This window comes from Ursus americanus, chromosome 25 (genome assembly GCF_024610735.1).
Source record: "Ursus americanus isolate L20-20 chromosome 25, mUrsAme1.1.p, whole genome shotgun sequence".
In the NCBI taxonomy this organism is placed as follows: domain Eukaryota; kingdom Metazoa; phylum Chordata; class Mammalia; order Carnivora; family Ursidae; genus Ursus; species Ursus americanus.
The window spans coordinates 45,591,943-45,605,682 of NC_142151.1; the positions used below are offsets into that span (position 1 = coordinate 45,591,943).

The 13,740-nt window shown below is 38.1% G+C and overlaps 1 protein-coding gene across 1 annotated transcript; it reads left to right on the top strand.

Annotated features, from left to right (window-relative positions):
- Positions 1–9,717: 9,717 nt before the first annotated feature.
- On the top strand, positions 9,718–10,757 carry LOC123794604 (olfactory receptor 9K2-like). Its single transcript, XM_045800764.2, has one exon. It carries the CDS (start codon positions 9,816–9,818, stop codon positions 10,755–10,757), a length of 942 nt encoding a protein of 313 aa, XP_045656720.1. The 5' UTR covers positions 9,718–9,815.
- The last annotated feature ends 2,983 nt before the right edge of the window (positions 10,758–13,740 follow it).

Here is a 13,740-nt window from a genome sequence, read left to right on the forward strand (position 1 = left end):
AATAAATAAAAAAAAATAAAAACATAAAAAAACAAAAAGCCGAACTCACAGAAACAGAGCAGAACGGTAGGTGGATATCAAATCATTCTGAACACCCAGGAAATTGATGTGAGGACGAGAACAGACCGCACAACCTGAGGGAGAAAGGACGCCACGTTGCGGAAGGTAGGAGATGCAGAGACGGGATTGTGGGGGCGAGAAGAATCGCTGGCGCTGCTGAGGGGAAGCAGCCCTGATCAGGTCAAGAGGAGAGAGCGGGGTTGGGCGGGAGAGACAGAGAGAACGGAGGCAGGGCCCTGCGGCAAAACGCCTCCCCAACACACCGATGGGGCGAACAAGAGAGCCTGGTGGTCGCGGTTTTTGCAAGCAGCGGGCTCCAAGACTTAAGTGTAGAAGTTCGCAGCATCAGCAGGGGTGCTGCGTGCTCCCGTGGAGAGGAAGGGCGGAGGCCTGCGAGGGTGCCCTGGGTGGCGCGGAGAGGCAGTTCCCCTTTTCGGAGCGCATCTGGGAGCCGTGGCACTGCCCCTCTCTCAGGGGCCGAAGAGCGGTGAGCGCCTCCAGCGGCCCAGCTCAATGGCCGCGGAGCAGAGACGCCGAGGGCAGCTACCTGGGACACTGGCTTTTTGCTGCCCTTTACCACTAACCCTAAGCCCTTGCGCCTTTGGGCGGCTGCCTGGTGGACGGACGGCTTGGACGTAGGGTGAAGGCAGGGATCTGACGGAAGCCTGGGACACACGAGGGGAAGTTGTTCACTCTTCCGTTAGGGTTTCCTGAACAGTGGCGGTGTGAGCTCCCCTCTCCAGGGGCGCGCGAGAGCCAGCTGATGCCATTTCCCACCCCCTAAACCCCTTCGACATGGACGGACCTCATCGTGAGCTCCGCGCTCACAGTGAAGGCTCGAGCCACTTACACTAAGCCCCGCCCCTCAGGTGCTTCTGGACCAGGGCAAGCGCACCTGAGAGTCAGAGCGGCCGTGGGCCCCTCCCCCAGAAGACCAGCACAAGCCCCACACCCGCAAGTGTACTGACCATAGAGTGCTGCAAAGCTTCAGCTCTAGGGGAAATAGGATCTGGCCTCTTTGAACAAGCAGACCAAAACACACCTAGTTAAAACTTGCCGTAGAGTGGACAAGGTCCAAACTCCCCACCGCAGGCAAGGAGAAACCCCGCAGAGGACGGACCTGAGAGCTGCTGAAACACAACGGCAGACTACACAGGGCATGCACCAGAAACAAGCCCCCAAAGTGCCAGGCCTGGACAGTAGATGACCTCTTCTCCGTAAACCCATTACTCTCAGGAGCAGGAAATAGCAGACTTTCCTAACACAGAGAAGAAGACAGAGACCTAGACAAAATGCTGAAATGGAGAAATTTATCCCAAAAGAAAGTACAAGAAAAGGTCATGGGATCTAATCAAAACAGGCATAAGTAATATGCCTGATTTTAAACCAAAGACCGGAAGGAGAGATGAAGAAGGGCATTGTAGCATAATTAAGGAGTCTATCCAACAGGAAGACCTAACAATTGTAAATATTTATGCCCCCAGCTTGGGAGCACCCGAATATATGAAACAGTTCACAAAAAAACATAAAGGAACTCATTGATAATAATATAATAATGGTAGAGGACTTGAACACCCACCTACATCAAAGGATGGACAAATCATCTAAACAGAGTATCAATTGGGAATAACGGCTTTGAGTGACACACTGGACCAGATGGACTTAACAGATATATTCAGAACATTTCATCCTAAGCAACAGAATGCACATTCTTTTTATTTATTTATTTTTTCTTTTTTTAAAAAAAAATATATATTTATTACATAATGTTAGTCACCATGCTAGAATACACATTCTTTTGGAGTGCACATGGAACATTCTCCAGACAGGTCACATACTGGGTAACAATTCAGGCTTCAACAAATACAAGATGACTGAGATAATACCATGTATATTTTCAGGCCACATCAAAAAACATGGAGGTTAAAGAACATCCTACTAAAGAATGAATGGGTTAGCCAGGAAATTAAAGAAGAAATAGAAAAATACATTGAAACAAATGAAAATGAAAATGAAAACACAGCAGCCCAAAAGCTTTGGGATGCAGCAAAGGCAGTCTTAACAGGGAAGTATATATCAACATAGGCTTGCCTCAAGAAGTAAGAAAATCTCAAATACACAACCTAATCTTACACCTAGAGGAGCTGGAAAAGGAACAGCAAATAAAGCCTAAAGCCAGCAGAAGAAGGGAAATAATATAAGAGTAGAACAGAAATAAATTTTATAGAAACAAACAAACAAACAAACAAACAAACAAAAAACCCCCCAGTAGAACAGATCAAAGAAAGTAGGAGCTGGTTCTTTGAAAGAATTAATAAAATTGATAACCCCTGGCCAGACTTATCAAAAAGAAAAAAGACCCAAATAAATAAATCATGAATGAGAGAGGAGAGAGCACAACCAACACCACAGAAACACAAACAACTATGAGAGAATATTATGAGCACTTCTATGCCAAAAAATTGGGCAATCTGGAAGAAATGGATAAATTCCTAGAAATATGTAAACTAGAGGAAGGAATAGAAAATTTGAACAGATCCATAACCAGAAAAGAAATTGAGTCAATAATCAAATATCTCCCAACAAATGAAAGTCCAGTGCCAGATGGTTTCACAGGGGAATTCTACCAAAAATTTAAAGAAGAATTAATACCTATTTTTCCCAAATTGTTTGGGGGAAAAAAAAAAGGAAGGAAATCTTCCAAATTCATTCTATTAGGCCAGCATTACCTTGATTCCAAACTAGACAAGGAATCTCCCACTAAAAAGGAGAATTATAGGCCAACATCCCTGATGAACATGGATACAAAAGTCCTCAACAAGATACTAGCAAATTGAAACCAACAGTACATTAAAAGGGTTATTCACCACGATCAAGTGGGATTTATTCTTGGGCTGCAAGGGAGGTTCAGTATTTTCAAATCAACACGTTGATAAAAGAAAGGATAAGAACCATATGATCCTCTCAAGAGATGCAGAAAAAGTATTCGACAGCATCCATTCTTGATAAAAACCCTCAACAAAGTAGGGATAGAGGGAACATACCTCAACATCATAAAGGCCATATGTGAAAGACCCACAGCTAATATCATCCTCATTGCAGAAAAACTGAGAGCTTTTCCTCTACAGTCAGAAACAAGATAGGGATGCCCACTGTCACCATTGTTGTTGTTTTATTTTAAGATTTTATTTATTTATTTGAGAGAGAGAGTGAGAGAGAGAGAGAGAAAGCATGAGTGGGGAGGAGGAGCAGAGGGAGAGGGAGAAGCAGACCCCCCACTGAGCAGGGAGCTAAGTGAACTAAGTCTGTCAGGGAAGGACAAATGCCATATGATATCACTCATATGTGGAATTTAAGATATAGAACAAATGAGCAAAGGGGGAAAAAGAGAGCTAGTGGCAAACCAAGAAACAGACCCTTAACTATAGAGAACACACTGATGGCTACCAGGGTGGAGGTGGGTGGGGGGATGGGTGAACTAGGTGATGGGGATTAAGGAGGGCACTTGTGATGAGTACCGGGTGCTTTATGGAAGTACTGAATCACTGTATTGTACACGCGAAGCTAACATCACACTGCATGTTAACTAACTGGAATTTAACTAAAAGGTTTTTAAAAAACCCAAAAAACAAAAACAAAAAAAGAAAGGAGTGAAATGATTAAAATAACATTTTAGAAAGACAAATCTGGGAACTTAAATAATATGAATGTTCCGGAGAAGAAGATAATTATGTAGGTTTTGTTTGGTTTGGTCTGGTCTGGTCTTATTCAAGTTGCGGTGAGGGGTTCCAAATCTGGATAATCAAATTTTTTAAAAGGATGAACTTGATGATTATTTTAAGTACTAGATTAAAGATATTTTCCTATTTAATAGAAAATATTGTGCTATTACTTACAGTAATTTAATAACTACATTATTAAAAGCTGTCACCATTAGTTAATGCACACTGTGTCTGTGTGTATGTGTGTCCTGTGTGTTGAGAGGGAGGCAAAAAAAGGCGGACATGACTGAGGGTTTGATAGTTGGGAGTGAGCACCTGGGAGTAACATTTTCATCTCTTGCACAGATTTATTATCTCAAAACTGATATTGCCATCAAGATGACTTCTTTGTTTTACTCTATGCAATCTAAATTTTTTTTCATAATTTTCTCAATGGCCATCATGTCAGTACAATGCCCTAAATGGATGAAAATCCATTACTTTGGGGGAAACAATTAATCTTTATTTTTCTTCCTCTCTTTCATATGCATCTCAATGCCATGAAGTCAGGATTAAAGGGGGGGCGGGGGGGCATGATGTTGTTTGAAATGCTAATAGGACATCCAGATAGGCCTCTGGGTTTTAAATTCGATATCATGGAATTCATATTAGGGTGACATTTTAAGATATAGTGGTAAGTGAACACGTGATGGTAAGAGTGTAGGCATATTGCTGATGGTATTATTAAGTAATTCCAGTACAGAAGTGAGAACAAAGAGGTAGAAAAGATACCCAGGTCAATAAAACAGGCATTAATAACAGTAGGGAGTCATGAAACTCCAAGCTCTATTTAGGCAGTAGGCGTAGTATAAATTGGGTACAAACTGAAGGAGATGAAGGGGTCAGACTTGAAGCTGGAAATACCTGTTATGGAGCCAGATTATAAGAAGTTTATAAGTGGCCTAGATGGTGAAAAGCTCATTGAGTTGTCTGGATTTTCTGCTTTATGAATTAGGACCACAAAATTTAGCTTACACATATGAGCGGTTTCTGAGATGACAATTTGGTCTATCCCCAGGAAAATGACTAATACATAGAAGGTTATTTTACATATTAATTTTGTAGTTATGTATACATAAGACTTGGAATATATTTGATAATTTTCCCTGATCATCTTAGATTTTTTAAAAGACTTTGTGTATTTATTTATTCATTTGAGAGAGAGAGAGAGACAGCACAGGGAGAGGAACAGAGGGAGAGGGACAAGCAGACTCCATGCTGAGCATGGAGCCCAATGTGTGGTTCGATCCCAAGATCCTGAGATCATGACCTGAGCTGAAATCAAGAGTCCAGTGCTTAACTGCCCAAGCCACCCAGGCATCCCCTTCTTAGATTTTATAAAGGCATCCCCTTCTTAGATTTCCTGAATGAGGAAAAGTGAATTGAAACCCCTTTCAGAGGAAAGTAATATTCAGAAGATTACCATATAATGTATCTTTATTTTAATGAGCTGTTTTAGAATCTTTGTGAAAAGAAGACTGGATTTACAGTGATTTAACAAGTATATATGTATTTTTTATGTTGATTAACAGATCTTCATAAACCTGTAGGGAGGCTTTCTCAAGCAATTTTGAATTATTTCTGCCCAAAAATTATGTCAATGAAAACTTACAAGGCTATAGGATATAGCTTCCATATGTCCAAAAACATGAAAAACTCACTAATATCAGAGGGTTCTCAAATATATTCGAACTGCTTTTAATAACAGAGTAATACAGGCTAGGGCCAACAGTCTAAAATGTAAGAGGCTAAGGATAAAATACCGCAAACTGGGAAGGAATAGTTGAATAGATAGAAGAAGGTGTAGGAAAAATCCACAGAACAAGAACAGGGAACATGGGGTTTAGGAGCAATTTGCATAAGGCCAAAACAGAACAAAGCAAAACAAAAGGTTTCTTTTGACTGCAAGATTATTAAGAGGCAACATATGAAAAAACTTTCAGTCTTATATGCCTTAAAAGAAGTGTAAATCACAAGTAATTGGGGAGTGACATTTCAAGGGGATAGATTATATACAGCCTGATGTCAAAGGTTGGCAATGAGATACTGGCAAGATAGAAATCACTTTAATTGCTCCTGAAGGGAGATCTTAATAAAAAATAAGAACATTGAATCCAGAAAGGAGAAGCCTATAGAGCAACAGTGTATCTGTCTTTTTAAATTTTTAAAGGATGTCATTTAGAGGACGAAATAGAAATGCAGTGTTGCAGAATTTTGGGTTGAGGCTCGAAAGGTGGGTGGAAGTTTCAGTGAAGCCAGCAATCAGGCGTGTGGGTGTTACAGAGAAGCAAATCGTGGCCTAACATAAAGAAAAAAACTTTCTAACAAGGAGTCTTGTCCAAAATAACTTTGTAATTGTCCCAAGAGTATCCGACAAGCGCTCCTCGCGTAGTCCTCACGGGATGGCCCTGGAGTTTGCCTTTGTTACAAAATTATAATTGACTTATTTTCAGTCCTCTCTCAGAGGGACTTTTTCCTCCAAAAACTTTATTCTAAAAGCTCTTCATGCTGCAATTCTCTGAAATAGTTTCATGGGATTGGAAAAAACTTCGACGACCATGGATTCTGGCTGCGGCTATTTTTGTAGGTCGTCGGGGACTGGGGAGTCTTGTTACTGGTCTTAAATTTCCATTTCGTGCCCATCTTCATTCTAAGGCCTGCAAAGCATGTCAGCATGGAGGCAGATTTCTTAGCTTCATTGGCTCTTATTTCAATTTTAGTAGAGAAATACCCATAATTCTTAAAGAGAAAGATTCCTAGTCCATCATTTTCACTCGGTGCTCAGGAAGATCGATACAGCAGGTTTTCGAACAAAATTATATTAAAGAAAGAGCAAACTTTAATAACAGGTAATGGGAAATTATGGACCTATGGGCAATGCCGCTAACAAAAGACATGGTCATGTCATGCTTAAGGAGGTTGTTATTTTATTGGGGATTAAACATTGTTTGAGATGTTTAATTTTGGCATTGTCATTGATAGTTTTATTTTAAAATACATCTTCTTTCCCAGACCGAAAGAAAAATAATTCAAATCTCTGCAGTGTCACATGAACAAGTTTACAAGATAGAAAAGAAATATAAGTTCAGGTAAGAATAATTATAAAGCAATCATATCTATTTTAGTCACTCAGTAAGATAGCCATGGACATTTTCTATATGCTTAAAAGATAGTTTCTGAGGATCAGAATGTGGTATGCTGTAAATTAAAGGTTATCAAGGTAAAAATAAACTTCAATGATTTATAGTCTATTGCTTAAAGAAAGACCATAACTAAATCAGACTGGGAATAGATAACTGGTGTTTCAAACATAGTATTGGTGATGTTTATTCTATCATCTCTGTTTATCTCTCTTTTCCATTGCTTAGAAGACTTCACCATCATAAAAATCCTCCATCCTTGCTGTTTTGATGATTTTATACCTAATATTGACTATCATTCATTTATGAACAGAGGTGAATCTTTCATCATCCATATTCTATAGTTTTGTATAAAAGCAATAAACAATATTACTTTACTATATTTTATTACTCTAGGTCAGACCCATCACCTTTTCCTTATAGGTACACTGACAACATTTTCTAAACCAAAAACTGTGAGACAATATGGTCAGACTATAATATGGAACATTTAATGTCAGGATCGCTCTCAAAAGCCTGCCTATTCTAAGGTTGCTGTGGTCAGAGACCCTCATGGCTGAAAGTTTTATCACTCACAGTTTAAAAAAATGTGCTCTTTAAAAGGCTAGCAGTGGATTTATTTGCTTAATAATGGACATTTAGTGATGCATTAAATAAATGTAGTTATGCTATTGTAATAAATATTTCATATCCAGGATCACATCATGCCATAGGCTGGTATTGCTTTCAGTTGTTGTTTTGTCGTCATATTCAGTGCCACGCACAAATTCTTGGCCCCAAACAGGTACTCAGAAATATTGAATAAATACATTAATGGAGAATCAGACACATGAAAACGTATATCCTTGAAATATTAATATGTTATTCTCATTGATATAGTGTCAAAAAAGTAACATTTGATTTAAATAAGAACTTAAGATTTTTTCTCTTCCTCCTCCTTTTTGAATAAGATCAAAGGACAAGACCTACTAAGCTTGTGCCTCTTTGCAGAAATAAGAGTTGTGAGTGAAAAAAATGTTAGCATGTCTTATAAGGGCTTCCTATTTTCTTTAACTGCCCTCTTTTTCCCATTCCAAACCAGCAAATGATGACTGGTGCTTGAAACTGCTCTGTTCACCTTTATGCCTAAAAAAAGCTTCGTTGTATTAGTTCTAGAATAAAATATCATCATCCTCATGTGTGTTAACCTGTAAACCTAATTCATCCCTCCACCTCCCAATAAAACCAAATTACTATACAATTACTTGAATGGATTTCCAATATGTGGTGGGGCAGGAGAGTGAGAACTGAGAATAGTAATATATTTCATTAGTCATTTGTTCCCCTAGATTTGAACCTATGTGAATTAATTTCATGTCCTTCCTTGACAGAGTTGTTGGGAGAGGCAACAATGGGAGAAGCAAAGAAAGTCATGAAGGCTTTGGGATCTGAGGGATTTTTGTAGACAGTCAAAAAACAAAAAGTAAACCTCTTACAATTGAGGGAGGATAGAGAGTCAAGGAGAAACTCTGAATACTCTCTAATTTTGATTGCTACCGTATTACTCATTTTAAGTTCAGTAAGACACCTTGTGGATCATTTGCTGGTTTTTATTATCCATACCTCTCCTTGAAAGCATAAATGACACTTGGTTTAAATGCCACCAAAGAAGAAAAAATATGTGAGATCATCCTTAATTGACAGTGAGTGTGTTGTTTCATAGGAAAATAACAACAATATTTCAAATTAACTAATGTTGTCTTAGTTGCTTAGCAGGTCACCCAAAACCAAATAGGTTAATTTAGATGCTTCTAGAAAATCAAAATTTATTTTTAAAACTACTGAACTTGGACCATCAGGTTAAAAGTTTAATAAAGCTTGCTCTCTAATCTAATATATTCTTTTTACATTTTGATTTGTTCCTTACTTTGAAGTTTCTAATTTTTTCTCAGGTTTAGAAGTTGGAGAGGACATGGATTTCTGGACAGATTTATATAGAGGAAAACAGTATCAACAAACTTTACTGGATAAAAATTATAAAGGAATCAATCACATTTTAGTTTTGCACTTAAATGAAATTAGACTTTTTCAGAAGTTTAAGTCTGATTTTATTTTTAAAGATCTCAAATAAGACAATTAACTCTTTAGTAACTTACTTGCTGTTGTAAGAGCTCTTTTTGGTAGAAAGTTCAGGGGCGCCTGGGTGGCTCAGCCATTAAGCATCTGCCTTCAGCTCAGGTCATGATACCAGGGTCCTGGGATCAAGCCCCGCATCCGGCTCCCTGCTTGGTGGGAAGCCTGCTTCTCCCTCTCCCACTCCCCTTGCTTGTGTTCCCTCTCTCGCTGTCTCTCTCTGTCAAATAAATAAATAAAATCTAAAAAAAAAAATTTCATATTATCTTGAAAAGGACTTGTATCTTCCTTTTCCTAGATTAATTATTTTTACTGTGTTGAAGCAAAGTATTATTACAAAAAATGAATATAAAATGATAAGGAAGTGTCTTTTTCTTAGTATGAAGAGTTAGACTTTAGCACTTTGAAATCACAAATGACACCTTACAAACCATTTGTATGACAATATAGAGAGATACAAGGACATATCAGACTTTGTTGTGTTGAAATTCACAGTAAACTTGAATACAAAATATTTCATCTTGAGTTCAAATCCAGTTTGAACCTTAACCAGTTGTGTTACCTTAGGCAAGTCAAGTATCTCTCATCTTTAATTTTCTCACATGTGTAAACTTAATGGGACTTAACTTGAAAGTATTCTGTCAACTATAAGGTCTTTTTTCATGTAAAGTATTGTATGTGATAGTAGAGAAATAGTGGAAACTTTATATGTTGTCTCTTTACTTTTAAGCAGAAATTTGCCATGGGTGACAAGGGAGGAGACAACCATTCAGAAGTGACTGACTTCATTCTTGTAGGCATCAGGGTCCGTCCAGAGTTCCACAGTCTCCTCTTCCTACTGTTCCTGACTGTTTATGGGATGGTCCTTCTGGGGAACCTTAGCATGATTGGCATCATTGTGACCGATCCCCGGCTGAACACACCAATGTATTTCTTCCTAGGCAATCTCTCCATCATTGACCTCTCCTACTCCACTGTTATTGTACCCAAAGCCATGGTCAACATCCTGTCTCAGAAAAAGACCATCTCCTTTGCAGGTTGTGTGGCTCAGCTATTCCTTTATGCACTCTTCATGGTCACAGAGGCCTTTGTCCTGGCAGCCATGGCCTATGACCGCTTCATCGCCATCTGCAGCCCGCTCCTCTACACTGTTCGCATGTCAAGAAGCCTCTGTATCCAGTTGGTGGCTGGTTCCTATCTCTGTGGCTGGGTCAGTTCCATCCTTCAAATCAGTGTAACCTTCTCAATGTCTTTCTGTGCTTCCCGAGTCATTGATCACTTTTACTGTGATTCGAACCCAATTGAGAAGATCTCCTGTTCCAATATCTTTATGAATAAGATGGTGTCATTTAGTCTGGCTGTCCTCATTATTTTACCCACGATAGTTGTTATTGTAGTATCTTATATGTACATTGTGTCTGCAGTTTTAAAAATCCGCTCCAGTGAAGGGAGGAAGAAAGCCTTCTCCACCTGCAGCTCCCACCTGGGGGTTGTAAGTTTGCTCTATGGGACTGTCTCCTTTGTCTATCTCACACCTCCGAGTAACCCTGAACTTCGTAAAGTGGCTTCAGTATGTTACATTTTGTTCACACCTATGCTGAATCCTTTAATCTACTCTCTAAGAAATAAGGATGTTAAAGATGCCATGAAAAAAATCCTATGGAAGAAAAAAGTTTTACTTTAATTCTGCTTCTACCTGTTTTATTGTTTGTTGCACCAACTGATTTTGTCTACTTGATCTTCTAGACTCAGGCATTTTAAAGCTCGGGTTTATTAAAAAAAAAAAAAAAACCACCCTCCCCAAAGAAAAACCCACCTTAACTGTTTTATTCCACAACATTAATAACATCTTATAATGAAAGCTCCAAATAATATATTCACTTTTTCTCAAGGCAATGTTAAATCTGAAAGTTCTGGATACCACGAAAATTTGCTGCATTTCTACAAAGAGTTATGTATTTCTCACTCTCCAGGTAATAATATGTTATACAAATGGGGAAGTATAGAATTTTATAGTTTCTCTTCCCTGTGTGCGTAAATAAAATAGAGATACAGAAAATACCTAGTATAATGATTAACTTAGAAACTGTGTGACCATTGGTTTATATGCAAATGATACTCACTGTAGATGCTAGGGTTGTGCTTTGTTTTCAATGTCATGCAAAAGATAAGAGAGCATGTGCATATAATGAGGAGGAAAGGGAAAGGTAGAATAACCAGTGATCTTTGTTGAATTAAAGTGGCCAAAGAAGAAACATGTGAAAATTGCACTGATTTTGTAAATTAAGACATTTTATTTGATTTTCTTTGAATGACACAGTCATCCCTACTTTGCTATCAGCAATTAAAACATTTTAGGATGTTTACGATGTTTTACAACTCATGCTCTCTATCTTTTGGATAATACAAATTATTGGTAGTGAATATACAGGTAATGAAAGCACCATATTGAAATGAAGTCAGCTTGAAAATCTCAGTTAAGAATGGCACAAGACCTTACAATAACCTTTATGAAGAGTTGGGGTATGTGCGTGTGCATGCGCGTGTTGTGTGTGTGTGTGTGTGAGTGTGTTTATTAGTTTGGTTAAGGGGTGGTAAAAATGCGATTAGTCCTAAACATCAAATGTGAGTTCAGAGAAGAATGGTTAATGCAGCGTCCCTCAGTTTGAGAGGTATCAAGGGAAGCCACGTTCCAGAGAAAATCATGGCAGGTCACTGTTTTTACAAGTGCTGTAAGTAATACTTAGCTAAACAGTTAATGCTCAAATCCAGACAATATCAAATGTGAAAAAAAGCTAAACCCAAGAAATAAGATATAACGACCCGTTTTGTCCATATAGTTGGCCTTGTGAAAACCTAAAACATGGGTATCTGATTGCGCCTTCTTTTTTTCAGTTTTTGTTTAAATAGCAAAGCTTTCTGTGATGAATGCACAAGGGCATTCGTTCTGTGGGTTAATGTTTACTCGGGTAAGAGATTCGATTAATAATTATTTAAGAGATAAAGAAAGAAGCAAAATGATTTTAAAAATCAAAGTTATATTTGCCCTTTCTCCTTAAACCTGTGAATCTACCATTTTTCTTGGTACTCAGATGCTACCATTTAACTGGTATTTCAGAAAAACATTATTTGAGCGTAAAACAGGAATCCACATCAGCCTGGGAAAGTGATCCTTGGCACTGATGATTAGTCTGGAAAACACCCTTTTTAGGTTTAGGTTTTCCGTGTTTCCATTGGATGCGCATTAGTGTTAGAATGTCACTCTCCTGTAGCTCTAACAAGTGCGGGTTCCCTAGAACTATTGGGATAAAAATACAACCTAGATTCCTCTGCTTTAGTTCTTAGTCTGGTTGATTCATATTTCCTGTTTCGTAGCCATAACAGAGAACAGTATTCCAGTGCATAACCTCACAAGTGGCATTGCTGAAACCACTTTAAATATCTGGAGGAATCTGGGAAAGTTGAAAACCAAGGCAGAATACATTCCAAGGTGCTAAATAAAGTCTCTATAATTTTCTTTTAATTGCCATAAACACTTTCTTCGGTAATTTTTTTTCTGGGTCTTCTATAAAAAGTAGTACCTAATTTATATCTTTCTTGTTCCTTGTGCCATCAAGATGTCATCAGAACACCCCAATGTCTTACCAACCCTCTGTTGGCTTTCATTGAAAAAGTCTTGTGTTGTTTTTTTTTTTTTTAATGATGCACGGATTGTTTATGAAACACTGCTACATCCAAGAGACTGAAGATTACATTCTACAATCACAGACATCATAAGTTGCTATTTAGGGCTAACTTTAAAATTGTACAGAAAAATCCACATGGAGAAATTTTTAATAGTGATACCATCTTGAGAGGCTGAAGATTGAACTCGATGTCTCAAACACTAACTTATTTGCACTGCATGAGTCATCTTTCTTGATTAACAAGTTTTTGGACATGTGCATATATTAATTGTCCTATAACAACATGTATGGCATTTTGTCGTTAAATTTTACGTATTGTTGATGACCTAATATTTAGTGTAATGATGCAGAACTTTGGTGAAGGTGTTTATAATATTTTCTATTGCTAGGATGCTAACATTCTCTGACTCGGATAGTTGCAAATGGTACTTAAGCACTGATTTGAAACTTCACTCACATAAGTGAAAATGACTACATTAAGCATCTGGGGCCAAGCACCCAGAGCTTGCTTCAATGTCTTTCCTTAGGATAGTTTCAACTTATGAGATTTAAATTGTTATGGTGATTGGAGAAGCTGAACTAATCGATGAGATATTGCAAAATGTTATAATGTTGAATTGATATTGGACTGTTTGTTATACTTATTCTTGTATGTTGATTATGCGATGTCATTTTGCCCAAACCCCTGAACACAGTGTAGGTCATGAAATCAATAAAAATTTTGAGTGTGTGTAATCTATTATTCTAGAGACCTCAGTGAGGACAAAGCCACTTATATGTGAAGACTGGAGAGGGAGGAGAAGAGGGAAGAGATGGGATAAGAAAAAAGCAACATATCCTGGAAGTGAAAGCATGAAAAAAGGAATTAGTTTCAAAGTAATTTCTTAATTATTTCAATTTTGTAAGCAAAGAAACAAAAAACAAAGACAATAACTTTAACCAAAGTCTGATTTTCCTATTTGTTCATCTTATGAAATATGG